General features: G+C 39.2%; 1 protein-coding gene across 7 annotated transcripts in view; it reads left to right on the top strand.

Annotated features, from left to right (window-relative positions):
- Positions 1-23,465, top strand: part of cttnbp2 (cortactin binding protein 2) — a 157,886-nt gene extending 134,421 nt beyond the window's left edge. For 6 of the 7 annotated variants that reach the window (XM_043709595.1, XM_043709596.1, XM_043709594.1 and 3 more), the window contains 8 exons: positions 5,622-5,809; positions 7,490-7,668; positions 14,676-14,878; positions 16,547-16,729; positions 17,518-17,581; positions 18,596-18,725; positions 20,669-20,776; positions 22,714-23,465. In XM_043709595.1, coding sequence (XP_043565530.1) covers positions 5,622-5,809; positions 7,490-7,668; positions 14,676-14,878; positions 16,547-16,729; positions 17,518-17,581; positions 18,596-18,725; positions 20,669-20,776; positions 22,714-22,944 — 1,286 coding nt within the window. In that variant the 3' untranslated portion in view covers positions 22,945-23,465. Of the gene's footprint in view, positions 1-5,621; positions 5,810-7,489; positions 7,669-8,206; positions 8,633-14,675; positions 14,879-16,546; positions 16,730-17,517; positions 17,582-18,595; positions 18,726-20,668; positions 20,777-22,713 lie in introns of those variants that run through there. The other variant, XM_043709598.1, reaches the window with a different exon arrangement.
- The last annotated feature ends 921 nt before the right edge of the window (positions 23,466-24,386 follow it).

The raw sequence follows: 24,386 nt of genomic DNA, 5'->3' as shown, positions 1-24,386 counted from the left end.
TGTTTCGATGTTTGGTGTTGCAAGTATGCTTGAAAAAGATTTCTTGAAATCCATAGTGAACATGTTTATCATGCAATGACTTTCTATCTTCTGAAAGGCACTTAAAACATTTGTTCTCAATCCTAGCATAATTTTAACTAATCTATTTAAATGAAATCTCTGAAAACTTAGCAAAATTGATCAGTATTTTTAGAATATATGCTGCCAAATTGCTGAGCTCCTTTCCTGAGATGATTCTTCTCATGATTGTTTCTCAGAAAGTGGATAGCAATGAATGGCACTTGTGTTGTCCTCTAAGATGCATAATCAGCTGAAGTTGTTGTAAATATCAGTACACCCATTTCCATATGTATGCAATTGATGACAAATGAAATATTATTAATAACATGGCATGCACATTACCAGTTTCAGGTGAATCCTAAATTAAATGATAGATTCATGGAGATTAAATCAAGGAAAAAGATGTATGACATGAAAGAGACCTCACTCACATTTGTTTTTCAAAACATTTGTTAAATGTCACTTTAGTTACGCCACTTGCGTCATTTGACTTTGTCCGTCTTTGTAAATTTTCATAGAAATAAATAGTTAGATTAAATTACTTACAGTGTGGAAACCGGCCCTTCGGCCCAACAAGTCCACACCGACTCTCCGAAGAGCAACCCACCCAGACCCATTCCGCTACATTTACCCCTTCGCCTAACACTATGGGCAATTTAGCATGGCCAATTCACCGAACCTGCACATTTTTGGACTGTGGGAGGAAACCGGAGCACCTGGAGGAAACCCACGCAGACACTGGGAGAACATTAAAAAGTAGTATTCAAACACTCAAACCATATCAAACTCACCTAAATCATAAGCACAAAACTAAATTAAGGGCAGTCTGTGGAATGCTGGTTTTGGTAATGCAATAGATACATTTTTAGAAATCCCTCTTGAAACCGTAGAAATGACTTTATTTTGGCTTAGAATCATGTTTGTAAATCTAACAGTGTTCAAGATATTCCCTCATTTAATTACTGTGGTGCTTTGAGCACATTGCATGCATCCTGGTGATGTGTGCATTCTGGCACTTCCATTGCAGCTTTCATATGTTCCCAGTCTTTATATAGATTTTGATTTGTATCTGGAGTCTGAGTCATTGCTGCAGTCAGTCCCTCCAGCAGAGGAACAGGACTGTCAACCATTCAAAGTCTTGACTATGTAGGGCTGTATCCTTACAGCATTAGCCCAGTTTAAGCTGCAGTTTATCGATGACTATTGGTATTGGAAATTGAACCCTAATGACCAAGTGTGACACCTCTGATATGCAGATTGCAGCCATTTATGCAATGCATAAAACTAACTTCAGATCTAGTGTTGTCCTCAATTACCACCATTCCTCACACTGACTCTGTTGGAAATACTTTGCTTTTAAAATTGCATTTTATTTATAATGAAAATCTGTACTTTATATCTTTGCAGTGAATGGTGCTGATCTTTCATTAACTCAGTAGCTATTATTGTCAATAAAACTCCATGAATATGTCAACATCTTTTGTGTTCGCAATGCTGTTCTAGTTTCTGAAATGCACTTAAAACATCTGTTCACTAATCAATGCATGATTTAAAAGACCCATTTCAAAATTTAAAAAGCTACTGAGCTGAGTGCAGTTTCTTCTTAAGTTTTATACTGGTAACTCTAAAGTCGTAAAATTTTAAAATGCAGTCCTCCAAGAAAGGATTTTATGGAAGTGCAATATATTCTTTTTTCAAGTAGGTTCTATTCAAGAAAGAGTGAAAACAAAACTAATTTTGTTTACATCATCATCATCCTCAAGTATGGTTAAACAGACTCAACAGTCACCATACTTTTGTCAACTATCAATTTCAAATACTTTGCTTCTTCTTAATCTAATGCCTAATGAACATTGCAATACCAAATTGAAAAATAAATCAAGAAGTCCTTGTGCTGGAATGCTTTTATTGGATGTACTGTACTTTGCAAATGGGTATATTGTTTCTTATTAAACCAAATATTTGCTGATCATTAGTTACTAGTTCACTAATCTATAAAGGCATAAGTTCCAATTAAACATTCCTGCAAAGCATGGGATTATTCTGACACAACTTGTGTGTTAGATTTTGAGACTATAGAACCATGTTTTTCTAAATCTGTGCAATTTATATTGAAGTATACTTTCCAAACTCTGTGTGTCATGTATTTGTCATCCTTGTGAGAAAACTAAAAAATTTGTAAACACCTGTAGAAAATTTAAAGAAGCTATTTTAAAAACTATTCTAAAAGAACTGATGAGACTGCATTCTACCAAATATGTATTTCTTCATTTTCTTCTCCTTTCATCTTTGTATGGGATGTGGATGTTGCTGGAAAGGTCAGTGGATGTTGCTGGAAAGGTCAGTATTTGTTGCCCATCCCCAATTGCCCTTGAACTAAATGGGTCACTAGGTCATTGTAGAGGGCAATAAAAAGTCAACCACATTACTGAGGAATTGGAATCACATGCCAGCCATGCTAGGTAAGGATGTTGGAAAAGCCATTCGTGAACCAGACGTAGCTATTAGGTTATCTTATAATTCCAGAATTTTTATTGATTGAAATTTTCACCATTTAACAATGGTGCGATTCAAACTCATTGCCAGATCATTAGGCACAGGATTACCATTCTAATTACATTACCACTATGACACTGCCTGCCTGTCTATATATCATGGGTATGTAGTCAAAATAGTTTCATAAAGACACCTTCTAAATCATTAAATGGCTAAACCCTAAAATTAGATCTAATCTGAAAACTATCTTAGCTTAAAATATTAAATTACCTTTCAGTAATCGCTCTGCGACTATTTCAAATGTAGCCATAATGTGGAGGTGCCGGTGTTAGACTGAGGCAGGCAAAGTTTAAAACAAAAATCACACAACGCCAGCTTATGGTCCAACATGTTTATTTAAAAGTACAAGGTTTCAGAGAGCTACTCCATCATCAGGTAGCTAGTGGAGCAGGATCATAGGACACAGAATTTGTAGTAAAAAATCAAAGTGTCATACAACAGATGCAATGTATTGAACAAATCTAGATTGCTGCTCAGTGTGAATAACTAAGAGTGGGGGTGCAGCTTTCAATTGTAAATCTCAGATTTTCTTTCAAGTGAAATAATTCAGTATGTCATCAGTATATTAAATAAAAGTGACCTCTCAGCTCAGACAATGCATTTAAGGTGTGAAGTTAGAGTCTGTCTGTATCCCAACCTGGAGTCAGAAGTAGGAATTTATAAAATGTCACATTGACTGACTGCCTACAGATTGTGTGCTTTTTGAACAAAATAGAATGTATCTAAAATCAAATTCACCCCACAAACTTGTGTGTGCATATACTTTTGTGTAAGAGGGAGATGGAAAGCTACCTGACTAAGCAGTATGGCTCTGAAAGCTTGTAGTTTCAAATAAACCTGTTGGACTGCAACCTGGTGTTGTGAGTTTTAATTTTAAATGTAGTTCAGAATTTATCTTTGACATTTTATGGAAAGATAGCAACAATTTTGTGTGTTTGTGATTTACTGCAAGAAATTAAAAACAATGTGTATTTGTACGATTTATTTAAATTGGTGCAAGGGGCATGAGTGATGCATAATGGATGGGGGGTGGGTGGGGGAGATGTGTCAACTTTTGATTGATCTCTTCCCCATTCCCCAATCCAATTAATTGGATTGCATTTTTGTCTTTCAAGTATTGCTGGGTCACGGCTATGGGTTTGTTAATGAGTACAGTTCAAATGACAAAAAATAGTATTTTCATTCAAGAAAAGAAGAATGGGAATAACTAAATATGCAAGCTGGTTTTGTATTTTGCCCTCTAGATGTGTGTAACAATGGTAAATAAGTGGTAATGGTGAAATGGTAAATAAGTTTCATTGTTACGTGCTTTTAGCATTAAAAAAAATTTCTTCTATTTGTATATCTGCTTTCATAAAAGTGACATTTGGAAGAAAAGAAACAATACTAAAAAAGAGAAGCATGTTAGTGGCTCTATTATAAAATGTCAATTTGACTATCTCTTTGAACTCTGCTTTAATTTCTGAGTTTGTTCTGTTCATTAGCTCGGGATGGCAATGGAATGGAATGGGATGAGTTGTAGAAATTGGTAAATAGAGTTGGGAGCAATAAGCATTATATATTTTATTTCATGTTGACAAATGAAGCCTTATGTTTCAGATATATGTGAGAATGGGATAGTAATGAAAGCTTATTGAAAGCAAGGAAATACACCATGATCCCTTTGAAAGCATTTATTGAAAGGATATCAAGCTGCAAACTAATCTTTCATATTTTACACTTTCTTTGGAATCAAGTTGTAAATATTTAATTTCTAATGAGATGATGTTAAGTAATTTCTTTTATTTTCAACACGCCAGTCTTTCAGTGTTGCTATTGTGTGAAGCAGACAGGAATCTCTTACACTATTTCATGACCATTATAATACTAATTGTCTATTCCCTGTTGCAAATAAAACAATCAAGATTCCACAGGGGCTTGACAGGGTTAAGATGTTGAGAAGGTGCCCCTACTAGTGGGGAAATGTCAAACATGGGGACATACTTAAAGTGAGGCAGGGGTATTCATTTAAAACTGAGGTGCAAAAGGGTTTTTTTTTGCCCTGAGTGTGTAGAGAATGTCTGGACCAATGAAAGTATTTGAAGAGGAGGATGGATTTTTGAAGTATCAAGAAGTTGAGGGTTTTGAGGGGCTGGCATGAAGGAGGCATTGAGCTTGATGTAGATTAGCCATGGAGAAAGTGAGGACTGCAGTTGCTGGAGATCAGAGCTGAAAATATGTTACTGGAAAAGCGCAGCAGGTCAGGCAGCATCCAAGGAGCAGGAGAATCGACGTTTCAGGCATAAGCCCTTCTTCAGGAAGATTAGCCATGACCTTGTTGAATGGCAAGTAGGAATGAGGCTTGAATGGCCTATTCTTCAGAAACATCAGAAGATCCATTCAACCCAGAGAGTGGTGGCTGTGTGGAATGCTCTGCCCCAGAGGGCAGTGGAGGCCCAGTCTCTGGATTCATTTAAGAAAGAGTTGGATAGAGCTCTCAAGGATAGTGGAATCAAGGGTTATGGAGATAAGGCAGGAAAAGGATACTGATTAAGGATGATCAGACATAATCATATTGAATGGTGGTGCAGGCTCGAAGGGCAGAATGGCCTACTCCTGCACCTATTGTCTATTGTCAACAGTTTTTTATGGTCATTTTTAGATTAGATTAGGTTCCCTACAGTGTGGAAACAGGCCCTTCGGCCTAATAAGTCCACACCGACTCTCTGAAGAGTAAGCCACCCTGACCAGTTTCCTTCTGATTAATGCACCTAACGCTGTGGGCAATTTAGCATGGCCAATTCACCTGACCTGCACATCTTTGGACTTTGGGAGGAAACCGGAGCAAACTCACGGGGAAGAATGTGCAAACTCCACACAGACAGTTGCCTGAGGCTGAGATTGAACCCAAGTCCCTGGTGCTGTGAGGCAGCAGTGCTAACCACTGAGCCACCGTCCCGCCCAGACTTTACACAGACTTCAATCTATCAGATGGTTAACATTTTATTTGTATTTCTGATTTACAGTTGATGGGACTTCAGAAACTTACTACTTCCAAGAAAATAGTTTTCTGATAGGGACAATGGCAAAGATGAGACTTCAAAGTTCAGACTTGATGGTGCAGCAACATTTTCGATGGGTTCAGCTTCGATGGGATGTGGAACCTATTAGTGGCTTGCTTCAGAGGTTTCTCAAAAGACAAATTATTCACAAGGTAAGTAAACATTGCTCTGATAGGAAATTTTGCTGCTTTGTTGTCGTATAAATGGGGATAGAAGTTGAGCTGACTTTATAATTGTGCTTATAAATATTCAGGGGAGGGAGCCATGGTGGTTATTTTTATTTTGCTTTGAAAGCCAAGGTGTGTTGATGAGATCAATTTTTAAATTACTTCATGGGGAATGGGCATCGCAGGAGGTCAGCAATAAATGCCCATCAATAAAGTAAGAGTTAACTCCATTGTTGTGGATCTGGAGTCACATGTAGGCCAAACCAGTGAAGACAGCAGGATTGTTAGTGACCCGGATGGATTTTTCTAACAATCGACAGCATTAGACTACTTAAATCCTAGATTTTCACTGATTTCAGTTCAGCTTTCACCGTTTGTCATGGTGGGATTTGAACCCAGGTCCCTAGAACTTTAGCTTGGTCTCTGGATTAATAGTCTAGTGATAATACCACTAGACCATCACCTCCCAACATCTTTAAGGGATGTTAGTAGCTGTTAACTGTTGAATACATTTAAGGCAGCGAATTAATGGTGACGCAAGTTATTTCCTTATTCAGAAACATTAGAAGATGTTATAAGTGCTTTTATATGCAAAAACCTTGTAAAGCCTATCCATGTTTCATACTCCATTTTTGTTGTGAAAATCAAGTGTTGGAAGACTAATCCAATCTTATCCACAAAATGTCTTCTCTAAATCTCTGTTTATATGGATAAATCCAGCAGAATCCTAAATAGCTGTTGCTGATCCGATAGAGGATGTGATATTCAATATTATACATTCCTGGTTCCTGCTGAGTTTCTAAATACCGAACAGGTTAGCTTTTGATGCACCACAATTATCTTACCAGCTCTGACTGGAATGTCAGCCAGCTTTCCTAAATCTTACTGTGGGGAAAGTTGCGCACTTTTGCAAGTAAAGACTGGCTCTGGCTTGACTCAAGTTTTTGTGGTGAATTGAGCTTGCAACATATATTGAGGTACCAAACCAGTGCCTGTGGAAATCAGTACTACTCAAAATAACTGTGGAAATGTTAGTTACAAGTGGCTTCCTTCAGGCTCAGGTGATGCCAGGAGCCTTTTTTTGTCCAGTAGTTGGACTGACTTGAGTTGGTTTTGTTTCCAAGTCCTTCCCCATCTGCCATACATTTCCCCACTTGGCACACTCCACTTGCCCACTGCCTGAGCTAAGAGCCAAAGCTAACAAATTAGCAGGAAACAGTGGAATGGAATTTGAGATGAAGAGTCCAAATACCATGAACTATGGATAACCGCATTCTTGGTATGCACCAAATGTTAGTTAAAATTCTTTGGGTTTATCTCAATTTCTCTTCATTTATGTCAATAACTAGGGGACAATGGTAAAAGGGGATAATATAAAGGAGATGTCTGAAGCAAGTTTCTTTTTCTTACACATAAGATGCTAAGTGTGTGGAATGCACTGTCAGAGGACGTGGTGGAGGCAGACACAATAGCAATGTTTAAAAGCTGTCTGAACAGATACATGAATAGGCAGGGAATAGAGGGACACTGACCATGTGGAGGCGGCAGATTTTTAAAAAAGCATCATGCCTCAGTGCAGGCTTGTTGAGCTGAAAAGCCTTTTCCTGTACTGTTATTTGTTCCTTTTTGGGTTGCTTGTAAGAAAACAATGCCAATATTTTACAGTTCCAAGGGCAGTTACCGGCTCCGACTGATCCAACATATAAGGCTGTGCAGTGGGTATGTCGGGTCTGGCATCAGCTGAATTCCTACTTGTCTCGCTTAGGAACACCTGAGGCGTTGATGGGACCAAGAGACTTCTTTTCCTGTCCAATCTTACCAGGCCAGGTTCAACCCATAATGAAGTAGGTTTCTCTGTTTATGGGTTTGGTTCATGAAGTTTCATCATGTTCTATGTAATATCTTGAATCTGACATTGTTGCTGTATTACATTTTGCACCATTATGTGAATATTGACATTTCTAGTTGATGCATGTTACACTGCCTGTGACCCTTCTGAACTGATGTCACCAAATAACCATCAAATAACCTATGGAAATTAATAAGATTCAAAATAAATATAGACACTTTTATCCCATGGTGGTTATTTTTGTTTTGATTCTAAACATGTCAGTGTGAACATTTTATGGGATGTCAACTGCTGTTTATCTGTTGAATATATTTAAGCAGTAAATTAGGAGTTAGATTTACCTTGTTTCCTTATTCAGGAACTTTGTACAGTTGCCTTTGTATGCAGAAAGCTTGTAATGCCTGTCCATGTTTCATTATTAGTATTTACTGAGACTTTATTGCCATTTTTCCATGCTACCTTCATATGTCTTGGTGTCATTAGTATGTATGGAAATAAGCAAAAACTCAAAACACTATTTTCTTTTTTTAAAGTTTGGCTGACAGTCCCAGTGCCCTGTGAATGGATGGCTGTCTCCTCACCAGTGCAGGTTACAAAGTCTTGAAGCTTTCTGTCCATCTTGTGGACAGACAGATAGTGTTGGAAGGTTTCTCGGATGCTGCCTGACCTGTGCTTTTTCCAGCGCCACATGTTTTGACTCTGACTCTCCAGCATCTGCAGTCCTCACTTTCTCCTAGCTGCAGAAAGACTTTGGCAGGTTAGGAAAAGATGTGGCAGATGAAATATAATATGGGAAAATGTGAGCTTATGTATTTTGGTTGGAAGAATGGTGGCACAGACTGCTTTCTAAATGGGAAAGGCTTTGGAAATCTGAAGAGTAAAGAGACTTGTGAGCCCTAATTTAGCATTCGCCTAAGGTTATCATGCAGGCTCAGTTGGCAGTTAGGGAGGCAAATGCAATGTTAGCATCCATTTTAAGAGGGCTAGAATGTACTGCTGAGGCTGTAAAGAGTCTAGTCAGACTGCATTTGCAAAGTTGTGAGCAGGTTTGGGCCCCATATCTAAGGATGGATGTGCTGGCTTGGAGGGGGTCCACAGGAAATCTACAAGAATGTTCCTGGGAATTAAGTACTTCTCATATGTGGAGCAGTTCAGGACTCTGTCTGTATTCAGATGGAGTTTAGAGGAATGAGGGGTGATCTTGAAACTTATGGAATATTGAGAAGAGGCCTGGATAGAGTGGACGTTGAGAAGATGTTTCCTCTAGTAGGAGAGACTAATTCCTGACTGCACGGCCTCAGAGTGAAGGTACACCCTTCAGATTAGGAGGAATTTCTTCAGCCAGAGGGTGCTGAGTCTGTGGAACTCATTGTTGCGGAAAGCTGTGGAGGCCAAAGCAGAGTGTATTTAGACTAGACGAGCAATTTTTTGTCATGTGTACTTTTAAATGATAAATACAGTGAAAAGCTTTGTGTAAGTCACCCTCCACAGAGCCTACATCAATGATAGAAGTCATTTATACATTATGAAACAAAAATAAAATTAAGACCGAGTTCATCACAGTTCAGTTAATTGCTCCTGGGCTCAGGGAAAGCTGATTCAGGAACAGTGGAATAACTTGAAGATGCAACGGGAATGGGACTATCATGCCAGGTCACTGGAATACTGGGCCAGAAGCCTCCACCGAAGACCACCAGGCTGTGCTGAGACTGCCTGCTGGACCAATGGAATATCTGTACGCCAAAGGCGAAGAAGACCTCCACACGGGAACGAGACCTTCATGCTGGGACAAAATTGCCCTTCAGCGCCTTCAGACACCTCGGCTTGGTCTGAGAGTCTGGGCCAGTGAAGTCAAACTGGGACCTGTTTCTCGATCGATGGAAGACCCCAGGCTGGAGGTGGAGCCGTGTCTAGCTTGTCTTGGCGTTGCTAACACCACTGCCCGAGGCCTGCTTCTTCACTCACCACGCTCCATGCTTAGAAGAAAAATGCAAAAAAATCAAAAGTAAACTGAAGGGAAAAAAAAGCAAGCAGATGGGCTTAGCCCCGCCCCATACTGCCGCCATCTTGAAAGAGAAATAAACAACAGAGAGAGGCTCTTGATGATTAGAACATAAAGGGAAATATGGAGAAGGCAGGCCAGTGAGGTTAATAAACATTATCAGCCATGATCAAATGGTGAGGCAGACGTGATGGGCCAAATGGCCTAATTTTGCTCCTGTATCATATGGTCTTTGAACATAGAAAAGTATAGCACAGAACAGGCCCTTTGGCCCATGATGTGTTGAGGATTAATTCTAATGTAAAATAAAATAACTTAACCTATGCACCCTCAATTCATTGCTATTCATGTGCATGTCCAGCAGTCGCTTAAATGTCGCTATTGGCTCTGCTTCTGCTTCCACCACCACCACCACCACTGGCAACGCATTCCATGCATTCACAACTCTCTGCGTAAAGAACCTTCCTCTGACGTCCCCTGTATACCTTTCTCCCAGTATCTTAAAACTATGACCCCTCATGCCAGTCAATCCTGTCCTGGGGAAAAGTCTCCGACTATTGACTCTATCCATGCCTCTCATTATCTTGTATACCTCGATCAGGTCACCTCTCTTCTTCCTCCTCCAGAGAGAAAAGTCCAAGCTTAATCAACCTCTCCTCATACGGAAAGCCCTCCAGTCCAGGCGGCATCCTGGTAAACCTCCTTTGCACCCTCTCCAAAGCCTTTGTTTTCTTCCTATAGTAGGGAGACCAAAACTGGACACACAATTCCAAGTGTGGCCTCACCAGGGACTTGTAGGGCTGTAACAAAATCTCGCGGCTGTTAAACTCGATCCCCTGTTAATGAAGGCCAGAACACCATATGCTTTCTTAACAACCCTATCCACTTGGGTGGCAACTTTGAGGGATCTATGTACTTGAACGCCAAGATCCCTCTGTTCCTCCACACTGCCAGGAATCCTGTCTTTAATCCTATATTCAGCATTTGAGTTCGACCTTCCAAAGTACATCGTTTCACATTTATTCAGGTTGAACTCTATCTGCCATTTCTCAGCCCAACTCTGCATCCTTTGTATGTCGCACTGCAGCCTGCAATAGCCCTCGATACTATCAATGGCACCTCTGACCGTTGTGTCATCGGCAAATTTACTAACCAACCCCTCAACCTCCTCATCCAAGTCATTTATAAAAACTACAAAGAGCAGAGGCCCAAAAACAGAGCCCTGCGGGACCCCACTCAACACTGACCTCCAGACAGAATACTTTCCATCTACAACCTCTCTCTGCCTTCTGTCAGCCAACTAATTCTGAATCCAGATAACCAAATCTCCCTGTATCCCATACTTCCTGACTTTATAAATGAGCCTAGCATGGGGAACCTTAGCAAATGCCTTGCTGAAGTCCACATACACCACATCCACTGCTCAACTTTTGTCGACCTGTCTTGTCACCTCAAAGAACTCAATAAGATTTGTGAGGCATGACCTGCCCCTCTCAAAAGCCATGCTGACTGCCTTTAATCACACTATGCTTTTCCAAATAGTCATAAATCCTATCCCTCTGAATTCTTTCCAAAACCTTGCTGACCATAGACGTAAGACTGACTGTAATTGGCAGGGATTTCCCTATTCCCCTTGAAAAGAGGAATAACATTCGCCTCCTTCCAATCCTGAGTGAGGAAGCAAAGATCTTCGCCAGTGGATTAACAACCTCCTTTCTCGCTTCCTGGAGCAGCCTAGGATAAATCTGGTCTGGCCCTGGGGACTTATCAATCTTCATGTTTGCCGAACTTTCCAGCACATCAACTTCATTAATCTTGGTCTGTTCAAGCCTGTATCCCAGCTCTTTAGTTCTCATTCACAACAAGGTCCCTTTCCTTAGTGAAAACCGAAACAAAAAGCTCATTTAGGGCTTCCCCTATCTGCTCTCACTCCACTCACAAGTTCCCTATGCTATCCCTGATTGGCCCTACCTTCTCCCTGATCATTCTCTTATTCCTCACGTATGAGTAAAATACCTTTTTGGTTCTCCCTAATCCTTTTCAAACCTTCCTGGCTCTCCTCAGTCCATTTCTGGGCTCCTTTCTAGCAAACCTGCAATCCTCTAAAGCTCTGCTAGATCCTTGTTTCCTCCACTTTACATAAGCTGCCTTCTTCCTTTTGACGAGAATCTCCTCTGTTCTTGTCATCCAAGGTTCCTTAATCTTACCCCTTCTTACCAGTCTCAGGAACAAATTCATGCATCACTCGCAACAATTGCTCCTTAAATAGTCTCCACATGTCTGCTGTGCCCTTTCTGTGGAACAATTGCTTCCAGTCTGTATTTCCCAACTCCTGTCTGATAGCATCATAATTTCCTTTTCCCCAATTAAATATCTTTCCTGGGTAACTGCTCCTTTCCCTCTCCAAGGCTATGGTAAATGTGAGGCAGTTGTGATCCCTGTCACCAAAGTGTTCTCCCACTGTGAGATCTGACACCTGTCCTGGCTCATTGCCAAGCACCAAATCTAAAATGGCCTCGTCTGTCTGTCTACATACTGAGTAAGGAAACCCTCCTGAACACATCTGACAAAAACTGCTTCATTCAAACCATATGCACTTAGGAGGTTCCAGTCGATATTGGCAAAGTTGAAATCACCCATAACAACAACCCTGCTACATCTGCATTTTTCCAAAAATCTACCAGCCTATTAGTTCTTCAATCTCTCTGCTGCTATTAGGACGTCTGTAGAAAACCCCCAATGAGGTGGCTGTACCCTTGCTGTTCCTAACTTTCATCTATACTGACTCAGTAGACAAACCTTCCTCAACAACCTTTGTTTCTGTAGCTGTGATGCACTCTCTGATTAACAATGCTACACTCCCTCCTCTTTTTCCACCCTCCCTGTTCTTTTTAAATGTTCTAAACCCTGAAACATCAAGCAACCATTCCTGCCCCTGTGAAACCCACGTCTCCATTATGGCCACAGCATCATAGCCCCAAGAACTGATCCGTGCTCTAAGTTTGTCACACTCATTTCTGACTCCTTGCATTAAAGCAGACGTACTTTAAAAGATCCCTTTCTTTCATCATGTGAGGAACCTTCCTGACAGATTCACTACATCCTGTCACTGCCCCATCTGCAACTGCCCCCTTCTCAGATATGTAGCTCTGATTCCACCCCTCTGCCAAACTAGTTTAAACCCTCCCGAATCACGAGCGTATCTCCCATCTGGGACATTTGTGCCCCTCCAGTTCAGGTGCAACCCATCCTTCATATACAGGTCCCACCTTCCCCAGAAGGTATCCCAATGGTCTACATATCTGAAGCCCTCCCTCCTGCACCAGCCTCGTAGCTGCATTCGCTGACTGTTCCTCACTTCACTATCTCGTGGCACCGGTAGCAAACCCGAGATCAGTACTCTATTCGTCCTGCTCTTCAGCTTCCAACCTAACTCTCTCGCCGCTTTTTGGATCCTCAATCCCTTTCCTGGATCTTTGGTATCAATATTTTCCACAATTTCTGGCTGCCCACCCTCCGCCTTCAGAATCCTGTAAACCCGATTGGTGACATCCAGCACCCTGGCACCAGGGAGGCAACATACCTTCCAGGAGTCCAGTTCCTGCCTACAAAATCTCCTATCAATCTGTCTAATTATTGAGCCCCCTATTAGTGCTCTTCTATTCTACCGCCTTCCCTTCTGAGCTTCCGTGCCAGAGACCTGATAACTATGGTTTTCCCCTGGTAGGCTGTCCCCACCAGCAGTATCCAAAACAGTATGCTTATTGCTGAGCGGAATGGCCACAGGGGATCCCTGTTCTGACTGTCAGTTCCCTTTCCTCCCCCTAACTGTAACCCAGCTGTCCTTATCCTGTGTCTGAGGAGTGACCACTTCCCTGTACATCCTATCAATTTCTCTCTGTCTCCTGGATGATCAGTAGTTCATCCAGCTCCAGCTCCAGTTCCCTAAGTTAGTTTTCGAGGAGCTGGAGTTGGGTGCACTTCCCACAGATGTGGTCGGCAGAGACATGTGAAGTGCCTCTCACCTGCCACGTTCTGCAGGAGGAACATGCAACTGTCCTAACATCCATTTCCCGCTACTCTGGAAGCCTGCGCAGGACTGAAAAAAGGAAGAGTAGATAAGAAAAAAAAGGAGAAAACCTGAAAACTTACCGAGTTTACAGACTCTTAGTAAGGTTAGAGGAGGTGGGTGGGAGGGAAGCCCGGGTGGGAGGGAAGCCCGACGGTGTAGGGTCTCTGGCTTAGATCTCATCCACTTAAAAACTTCCCAGCAGCCCTCGTTTCTCTCTGCTCTCTCTCCTCACTGCTCTCTTCAAAAAATGTTTTTTTACTCTCCATCCCAGCAGTCCTCCGCTCCTCCCTCACACCCCTCTGTTCTTTTTTTCCCAAGTTAGAATAAGTGTGGGATAGGTTCTAGCACTTAATACAGCCAAAATGCTGCTTTTTATGAAATGTAGGCTGGCTTTAAGAAGTGCTGGATATGTTTAATATATGCTAGCATTTCACAATTTTTCACCTTCTCTTTAGTGACTGTTACTCATCAGTGTGCTTAGCTCTAGGTCCAGGCTATAGTAATTTAAATTAGCAGACCACATGTACTGTGTATCAGAAGCAAAGAGAATCCAGTTTCATGACTCTCTAAAATTGTTGTAAATTCTTGTCCAAAGGAGTTCACCATTTAAGGTGCAGGAGGATTATACTTGGTGATTTTTGAAAAAAAATTTGTTCTTTTGAGGTGGGCACCCCTGACATGGCTACATTTATTGGACCATTGTAGTTATCCTTGAACTGCTAGTAAAGCTGATGCTTACTCAATGGTATTGGGAAATTGTAGGATGGTGACCCAACAAAGATAAAGGAACAGTGATATGTCCACATTAGGATTGAGAGGGATTTGGAGGGGAACACAGAGGTGATGCTCTCACAACATTGTTGCTCTTATATTTGTGTTTTTGTATGTGTTGTGGTACTTTGAAAGTTCACTTATCTTGAATTTGCAGATGGATGGCCAGCTTGTGGAATAGTGTCATTGCTCCCAGAGCAGAAGAAGCAATACTTTCCAGGGCCTCAGTGCGGAGACCTTCTCGACAAGGGCAACCTGTAAATAAGATCCTTAATCAGGGGCAACAGGCTGTAGTTAAGGCTGCTCTGAGCATCCTGCTTAATAAAGCTGTTCTGCATGGTTGCTCTCTTTCAAGGCAAGGTAAAGTGGAGAACAATAAATTGCATACTGTCTGACTATAGCATAATCCTATTTTTTTAAAAGAACTTGGTTTAATTTCTTGCATACAGTATGTAAATCAGGCTGAATTGTGAATCTGTTTTAGTATGAGATAATATTTGTTATAGAATTGTGAACCAGCAGTGATCTTTTAGATCTGAGATATTGAGCAAGTTGACCTGCACAGAATGTGCACTCAAAATACAAAGCAAGCTGCCTCCTGTCATTGTTCCTGCTTTTCCCTCACAGCCTCCAAATCTTTGAGCATCAAGTCCTCATGTAAAGTTATACCACATTCATGAAAATTGAGACCTGAAATGAAACACAGGTTCCTATAGGAATCGTTCTAGAAAATAAAACGTAACATCCTTTAAGTTGAAATACTTATATTGCTAAATTCTTAGAGTGCAAAATGAAGTGACTTTATATTTTAAATTTTTAAAGAGAAAAATGTAATGTTTGCCTACAGTGCCTCCTGTTGGCAACTTTGCAAACCTCAACACCAAGGCAAAATCTGAACCAAGTTTAAAACTGCTTTCCAGATAGAATTTGTAAAATGCCATGACCCGCATTCCTTTTATGTGTGGCCTGTAATAGGTGGGAAGTCACGGACCCTACTGGTGTCCTAGATGACTACTGCTTTTAACCAAGGGCTGTGGACACTGGCACATCCATGAGGCTGAGAGTTACATGGGTAGCACGATTAGAGAGGTGGTCATAGCTCAGCTTTAGGGCTTGGAGGCATGATGGGATTGGATGACAGGCAGGTAGTGCAGGAGTCCCCTGGGGTCCTGCTCACGTATCCATTTTCTGTTTCGGAAGCTGAGTAGAGGATTGCCACAAGGATGTCTAGTCATGTTTGGGGCACCATGTACAGCTCAGCTGTATAGGAGGAGAGGAAGAAGAAAGGGTCAGTTATATGATACGGAATTCGGGGTACAGACAGCAATCAAACATTTCTCCGGCTGTAAATGTGACTTCAGGATGATATGCTGCCTCCCTGGACAGGGTTAAAAATCTCACAACACCAGGTTATAGTCCAACAGGTTTAATTGGAAGCACACTAGCTTTCGGAGCGACGCTCCTTCATCAGGTGATCACCTGATGAAGGAGCGTCGCTCCGAAAGCTAGTGTGCTTCCAATTAAACCTGTTGGACTATAACCTGGTGTTGTGAGATTTTTAACTTTGTACACCCCAGTCCAACACCGGCATCTCCAATTCATCCCTGGACAGGGTTGTGGATGTCACAGAGTGGCTGCAAGGTATTCTTTGTGGAGAGAGCGAACAGCCTCATTTACTGAGTGATACAATGTTTCTTATGTCCAAGCAATACCAATTACAAAAATGCCCAGTGAGTTAGATCAGGTTGTTGCTCATATATCCCTTGTGTTTATAAAAGCCAAGGAAAGCTTACCTCCCTTTCTTAGCTAGGAAATTCTCAATGCTGTTCGGAATACCGAACAGTGAGCAGAAATAAAACACGCTTTTGAAATGATTTAAGTGTAATCGCAATTAAGTAAGTTTTTTTTTAAAAAGACATATAGAAATGATAAATCTTGTTACACAGTGACCAGGCGTTGTATTAATTGTTCAGATATGTCATTTGTCTGAACAAACTGAATCTATTAATTGAGAATATTTCATTCCAGATTTTGAACAATATGCACCAGAATTCCAAGGATGGAGTTTTCCTTTAACAATGATATCCAATTACAAAGCCAGCAAGAAGAAAATAGATAGCAATGCATGGCGAAAAGTGAGCACTGGCCCCCGTAAGAAGTCTATCCATTCAGTGTCTCCATCTTGGAGCAAATTTGATGGGCAAAGAGAGGGTAAGGTGCAATACAGTACAATTGACAATAAAGATTCAAGCAGAATTAAATTGAAATTAATCAGAACCATGGCCTTAGAATCTCTGGTTCTTCATAGTGTACATGTTACTACTTTTTAGAAGCCAAAGCAAAACATATATTTGCTACAGGAAACAATGCAAAACCAAGCATGGAACTTAAATATGGTGCTTTGGTTGAAGTGTTAACCCAGGGCCACATCTGTCTCCTGAAATGATTGTAAAAAAGGCAATGACTCTGTTTGAAAAGGAGCATGAAATTCTGTTGATGTCCTGACTTACATTCATAAGTTATTCAAAGTAACCAAAGCCAATTGCTCTGAACCTTCCTTTATTTACTATTGTAGAGTTTCCGAAAGTGCTTAAGTGTGAATTGGTTTGATTCCTTTTTAATACCTTCCAATTCCTTAAGTTCTTAACATATTTCCAAACTGTCAAATGCTTTATTTCAGTTTTGTAGCTGTATTTAAATTGTCCTTAAATTTTCAATGCTGTGAGTCTTTTGTTTAGAAGTTAATTGATTCACAGTAGTTGTTAAATACAATGTCTGTGACAAATGGTAACATTCATGGTGTTGGAAATCAAGAAAGCCTTTGTGTGTGCAGTAATTGTCAGATAAGGTAGCTAAAGTGTTTTTGATATCTAAACTATTTGCACTATCTAGAAAAGAAAATTGCATTTATGAAATCCAAAGCAAAAATGGAAAAATGACTAAACTGTACTCTGCCTCTAATATGCAGTATGTATACTATATTTTTCTCCTCTGAGTAGGTATTCAGCTCATGCCAGAATTGCAGAAAAGCTTCAGCAAGTTGAATACGCAGGTGAAATTGCAGTAAGTTTCTAACAGTGAAGATATTGACTAGCACTCAGCAAAATTCTGCTCTCATCTGTTGCAATGAAACAGTTATATAATTTAGTTTCTTTCTATTATTAGACATTCCATTAGCATTTTATGGCTGAATATTTGGTGAACATCAAAATCAAATATCATGTCGTAATTTTCTAATTTCCAGAAGTTGCTGATTAATGTTAATTTTAAGCAACTTTGTTCTATTTTTGTGTGTCAGTTTTGTAAATAGTAGCTATAATAAATGCTGAATGGATAAAATAAATTATCTCTCAGTGCAGTGCTACAGTTAGAGCACCCCATTAAAACATAGATAAGATGCTTGGTGAATAACTGTTTCAGTCATGCTTTTGTTTTGAATGGAAATAGTAAGTGTCTTTTTGAAGTCACAAGTAACTTATTGGGTTAGTCTAATCTTTGAAGTTCTACAGTAATTCTGTGCTCAATAATATGCTGAATAATTATAGTTATTATCTATTTTATAATCAGAGGTTGGGCTTGGAGTGGTGAGAATGCTATTTGATGTAATTTGAGGAGATGAACTTTAACTAAAAGGCTGTATTGTTGAAGTAGTAAAGAGGGACCCCAATGTTCTCATGCATAGCAGAGTTAACATTTGTTTGTTGAGGTTTGACACTGAATGTTGCCCAGGGAGAAGGGCAGCTTCACTTATTTTTGAGCAAAATGTGTAAATTTATTTCACCAGATTTATTTATTTTACCTGAAATAAATGTGGGCAATTAGTGATTGGCAATAAATGTTGGTCTGGCCAGTGATGCGCACATGCCAAGAATGAATAAAAAAAATTTGCTTTCTTTCACATGACTGACCAGCAATATTCATGCGATTCATTCATTGGCTATCATTTATGGTTGTAAATTTAAGATAATCGGAGTGATTTTTCAAAGTAAAATGAACATGCAAATTAAGAACTGAAGTAGGCATTTTTAATGAAAATTTTCAACTTTCAAAGTAACTTAGTTTTTTTAAACAATCAAGTTCACTTGAGAGTGGTCCACTGAAGACTGCAGATCTAGAACAAGGGTTGGCTCTATACGATGAAGACGTTGACATAATTGAGGAGCTCCAGAGTATGTGCTTAAGCAAGTCTGAGTCTGATATAAGCAAGGTGAGAGAATTGTTCAAATAGACTGCATAATGATGGTCTTATTGGTAACCTGTTTGATTTGACCACATAGCGTCAACTGTAACAAAGGAATTTAATGAATCAGACTTTTGTCGTCTCGTCTGAGTTCATAATACTTGCACTTCTCAGACAGGATGATTTGGATTTCAGTCCTGGTTAAAATCTTTAATGCGTCAATCTATCCAATGCAGCAATGAATGTGTGGTGCACTGTTTTGAGGTGCTATCTCCGGTGTGATAGGTTAAAACTGGTCCCCTATTTGCCATTTCAGCTGACAAAAGTTTAAAGCGGTGCAGGAACATACAGACTGGAAGTATAGGTATACAAATCTTTGAAGGTGGCAGTACAAGTTAAGGCGGCTGTTAAAAAGGCATAATAGATTGTTGATTATTCTGAGGTATGAGACTAGAAAAGGAAGGCAATTACATAAAGACTTCATAGTACACAATTGGGCCTCAGCTAGAGTATTCTGTACATTGCTGGCAATCAGATTTTAGGAAGAATATCAAAGTTTTATTGGGTTTATCAGAGATTTACTAATATAGTGTTAATGATGAGTGACTGTAGTTATCTGACGAGTGAAGAAGCAGTGGTGGTTTTCCATAGACCAAGCAAGTTCAGAGGAGACCGAATATAAGCGTTCACAATCATGAGTGGTTTCAATTGGATAAATCAGGAAAAACTGATTTCAGTGGCAGTATATCTGTATGCAGGGGACAAAGATTTAAGATGATTAGCAAAAGAACTAGTGGGTACATGAAATATTTTTTAGACAGCATGTTCTTCATGTATGAAATACTGTGCCTGAAAGAGTGATGGAAGCTGATTCCATGAGAACTTGCAAAAGAGTGGATAAATACTCGGGGTGGCGGGGAAGGGGAAATACTGGATAATGTGGAAAAAGTGGCGAAATAAGACCATTTGAAAGCCTTAACAAAGAGCTTACATTGGCATAGCATGCCACATGGTTCGTTCCTGCTTTATAATTTCTTGAATCCATTCAAATAGCAGGTAATATTCTCCTATTCTTGACAACAGAGTCCCTTTTTTAACCACCGGTACCAAAAACATTATTTAACTGATTTGGAGATGCCGCTGTTGGACTGGGGTGTACAAAGTTAAAAATCACCCAACACCAGGTTATAGTTCAACAGGTTTAATTGGAAGCACACTAGCTTTTGGAGCGTCACCTAATGAAGGAGCGACACTCCGAAAGTGAGTGTGCCTCCAATTAAACCTGTTGGACTATAACCTGGTGTTGTGTGATTTTTAACATTATTTAACTGGTCATTCATCTCAGTTGGTGTTTGCAAGTTCTTGCCATGTACAAATTGATGTGTCTTTAAACTTGTCACATTGACCATTCTTCCAAAAATAATTTTGGGACATTCTGGGGATATGATGATATAAATACACCTGCCTTACTTGTTGATTTTCTTCTTTTCCACTGAGAAGCTAGGCAAAGATGGTCTGCAACACAAATGTGGGCTGCTTAAATTTTAATATATATTCACTTTCATATAACTGCTTTTGGTTCATCTAAATACACTGATCAATTTAAATAGTTAGAGTGAGTATTTAGTGTACTTTTGGAAGGAAGGTGTTCTCAAACTACTTTTTAGGTTATAGATGAAAATTGTGTGAACATAATGCAAAGTTAATTTTGATTTTTTGACTAAGCAGAATGTTCAAGTTGATAAGTGCAATAATTGTAGCCTCCTTAAGAAGAATTAGAAAAACTTTCTATTGAGCATTGATTCTTTAAATAATTTCCTGCCACAATTTACTCTAATTTATCAAGAAAATATTTTACAATTTCACTGAATTGACTGCAATTTTCATTTCATAAGATTGAAAGTCATATGTTGAAGTGGATATTTGCAATTGCTGTAAATTTTAAAATTGATATCTTCTCCATATCACAGATCGATGTATCAAAAGATCTTTCCTTTCTGATACCGAATTCTCAGCGTGATCAGTCATCCCTGAAGATGCTGAAAAATCATCATACTGCTGAGTTACCAGTACCAAAGGTTGGAACTTGAGGTTTTTGCTTTGCACTGTTTTGGGAGGTGTTTGATGCATATTCCCCTAATAGAAATTCAGTAGAAAGTAATTCCCCAAGTGACAGATTGAGCCTTTTGTTTACTTTTTGCAATTAGGTTGTAAAATAGACTGTGACTTGCAGTTATGAAGTGCAGACTTTGTGTTGTATTCAATTGTTGTTTTACAAAGCATTCACACCATTGCAGAAGTGCTTTGTAATAACTTCCTAATCTTGACTGGTCCATGTGGGATGGCTTGTAGGAGACTTAGTTGCTCTCCAGAGGACAACAGTACAACGAAAGCTGCATAATTCTTTGTGCATCTCCTAGTGGTGAAAAATGGAAAATCACTAATGGAAACTTGGTAGTTAATGATCTGCTGCACATTGTGCTGGGAGTGCTGAGGAAATTGAAAGTCATAATATCTCCTATTGTTAAAAAAAAAAGTTCTTGCACCATTTGTTTTTAATCTTAAGACTTCAAAACATCTTTACAAAGTATTTTGTTTGTGACCCTGATCCTTAAACCATCCCTAATTGTCTTTAAAATGAACAGCTTGCCTCGGCCATTTCAAACGGCAATTTAGTGCACATGTCATGTGTCAGGCAGATAGCAGATTTACTTCCCCAAAGGGAGTTAACAACTGACAACTTCTACAGTGTTGACTTGGTCACCACTAGGCCAGTTTATGCAACCATCTGCTATGGTCCCCAGAATATTAGTTCTGAAGAAGGTTCACTGGACTCGAAACATTAATTTTGTTTTCCTTCCGCAGATAATGCTGGATTTCTCCAGTAGTTTCTGTTTTTGGTTCCTAAAGTGTTAATCTGGGGTTCCGGCTTGCTCGCCCAATGACATTACCACTATGCCACTGCCTGCCCCAATTACAAGGCTATTTAACTCTAACTCTATTGTTAAATGAAAAAGCCAAGACTATGTTCTGTACTTTGGAGTTGTTATACCAAGTGTATATCTTTTTCCAACAATTTATTATTCTTTGGGATTTCTGGCAGACATTTACACATCAGAATTACAATTTTCAGTATTTCAGTTTGATTTGTGTAATGACTTTAATTTTCATCAGAGAGAGACAAACTTAGCTTAATTCACTGAGAATAAATCTTCATAATTGTCAATTAAAAAGGTGTACTAGCTAATGGCATTGGTGATCTTCAGTATTTGTCAATGCAGAAACTGAAAATTTTAGAAGCATGTGGATCAGGCAACATTTGTGGATAGAACTGATTTGGAATTAGGACCCTTCTTCAAACCTGACTTGATTTTAAGTCTGCTATTTTGTTAATGTGAGAAACCTGATGGAGAGCAAAAACTATAAAATGCTGTGTATATTTTATCTTCAGCAGCAACAGTTGGGCATTATTGTTTGTGAATTCATAACTTGCATATTTTAAAAATAACTGCTTTTCATTTGAAATGCATTACTTGTGTAGCTAAAGTATTTTCTCATTTTATTAGACATTCCTACAATGTAAAAATTCTACGAGAATTTTGATGATTGTTAGCACATGGATGTAGTGTTTCTGCAGCTTCAACCCTTGGCTGTTACCAATAAGTTAACACAAGTCACCCATTGTATGTCATGCATTTGCCCGTTCTTCTCATGGTATTATAGCACTTGGAACAAGATCAGAATATTTGCAGTTTTATTCAACCGCATCATTCCACCCTTTCAGAGACCACCTCCCACTCCACTGCACCAACCTATCATCACTGAAGCTGTAAAAACAGATAATTTACTTTGTTCAACCAATTGTTTGATAAATAATGTGAAAATTTATACCCATGACAATTCAGCAATCCAGATAAAGATATAGACAATAAATAATATGACCATGCATTATTTTTGGAGATGCATAGTAAAGTTATTTTATTCCAAATATATTTATAACCTTTTGGTTTTACAGGTTTTGGACTGTCCTGTACAAAATGGCACACCCATGTCAAGTAGCAGCAGCACTAAAAGAATGAGCAGATCAGGCATCTCAAGAATGAAATCGCATCTGCCTGTACTTCTGAATAACACAGACCGTATTCACCGCAGCAACAGTAATACAAGGCATTCAGAATCCAATATCAACACAACGAAGGAGATTTGGAACCTCTGCAAAACTTTACATGAAACCAATAAAAAATAATTCTGTTTGAAGCTTTTTTTTATATAAAGTCTTCAATTTAACAAAATATGTATGAACCACAGATCTGTAATATATTAAACAAAATGTAAAATTCTCCTTTTATTGTTAAATGTTTATTTGGGGACCACACTTTCTGTATATTGAATGTTGTTGGTGCTATGACAGAGCACTAGTTTTTAGTTGTTGCCTTTCTGTTTTATTGAATACTTGGATTGTGTACCTATAGATGGCTTTTTTTTGCCAAGCAAAGAAAGAGAATTTATACAAATAGCAAATGGTTTGTTGCACATATAAGCATTTGCAATTGTTGTTAATATGTTGTTGTTATTCAGGGTTTTTCCACAGAAGTATATATATTATGAAGTGAGCAGAACTATGTGGTACATAGTTCGTATCCATGGCATGATATGTACAGTATCTGCAAATGTATTTACAATTTTAATATAAAAAACCTTTTCATTGGATGTTATTCAGTGAATAGAATGTGGCAATAAATGTCAATGAAATGCTGATTTTTTTTTTCCTTCAAAACAAGAAGCCATATTAAATGTTTTAATGAAATTCTGTGTGTATTTTTCAAAAAATGTCATATGCATGATTAGTCATAAATCTGCAGTTGCACTTATTTCTTAGTGCATGTCTGGATAAAGATCACAGTTGATATGGAATTTCTCTTTACAAAATCTTATACTTATTTTTAAAATAGATGCAAGGAAATTTGCTAAAGTTGAGTTATGAAAAGAAATAGATGAAAGAATTAGCATGCTTTTAAAAATGCTTTCTTGCTTTACTTGCCATAAAAATTAGAGTTACAAATGATGAGTAATCTGAGTGTTCATTTTGAACTCAATCTTTGATAAGAATTTGATTCTGCTGTATATATTGACTGAATTTCATTTGTGCTTTGTCATGGTTTTCTTTGTAGAAAATGACCCAGAACTATATTTTGTGCTTTAGAATCCAAGGGTCCACAGCAACTGGGGAGTCATTAAAGTAAAAATATTTTTGATGTGATGATGGGCCACAATTTGCTGTATGAGTGGATCAAATTGTCTGGTGAAAACCACCCTCCTCTGCCTGGCTTAGTGCATCCTCACTTTAAACAACTTCACCTTTGACCTGAAGAAAATGAGATGAGTTAGAGATGTGGTTATGGGTACCAACATGGGCCTGCTGTTTGGTAGAGTGTGTGGAACACTCCTTGTTACAGTCCTACTCTGCCCCCCCCCCCCCCAACCCACTACTTTGTCTGGTACATTAATGATATCAATGCTGCTTCTTCCTTCCCTTGTCCAGAATTGGAAAAAAATGAGTTTTGCTTCTAATTTCCACCCTGCTCTCACCTTCACCTGGCCCATTTCAATCTTCCCTTCCTTTCCAATGTTACCGCAGATGGTGTAACATCTGCCCATTTACCACCTCACCATCAAAGGTATAACTTC

The sequence above is a fragment of the Chiloscyllium plagiosum genome, chromosome 19, assembly GCF_004010195.1.
Source record: "Chiloscyllium plagiosum isolate BGI_BamShark_2017 chromosome 19, ASM401019v2, whole genome shotgun sequence".
Lineage (NCBI taxonomy): Eukaryota > Metazoa > Chordata > Chondrichthyes > Orectolobiformes > Hemiscylliidae > Chiloscyllium > Chiloscyllium plagiosum.
Note: the sequence above shows the minus strand (reverse complement) of the source record. Positions and strands in the feature narration are given on the sequence as shown.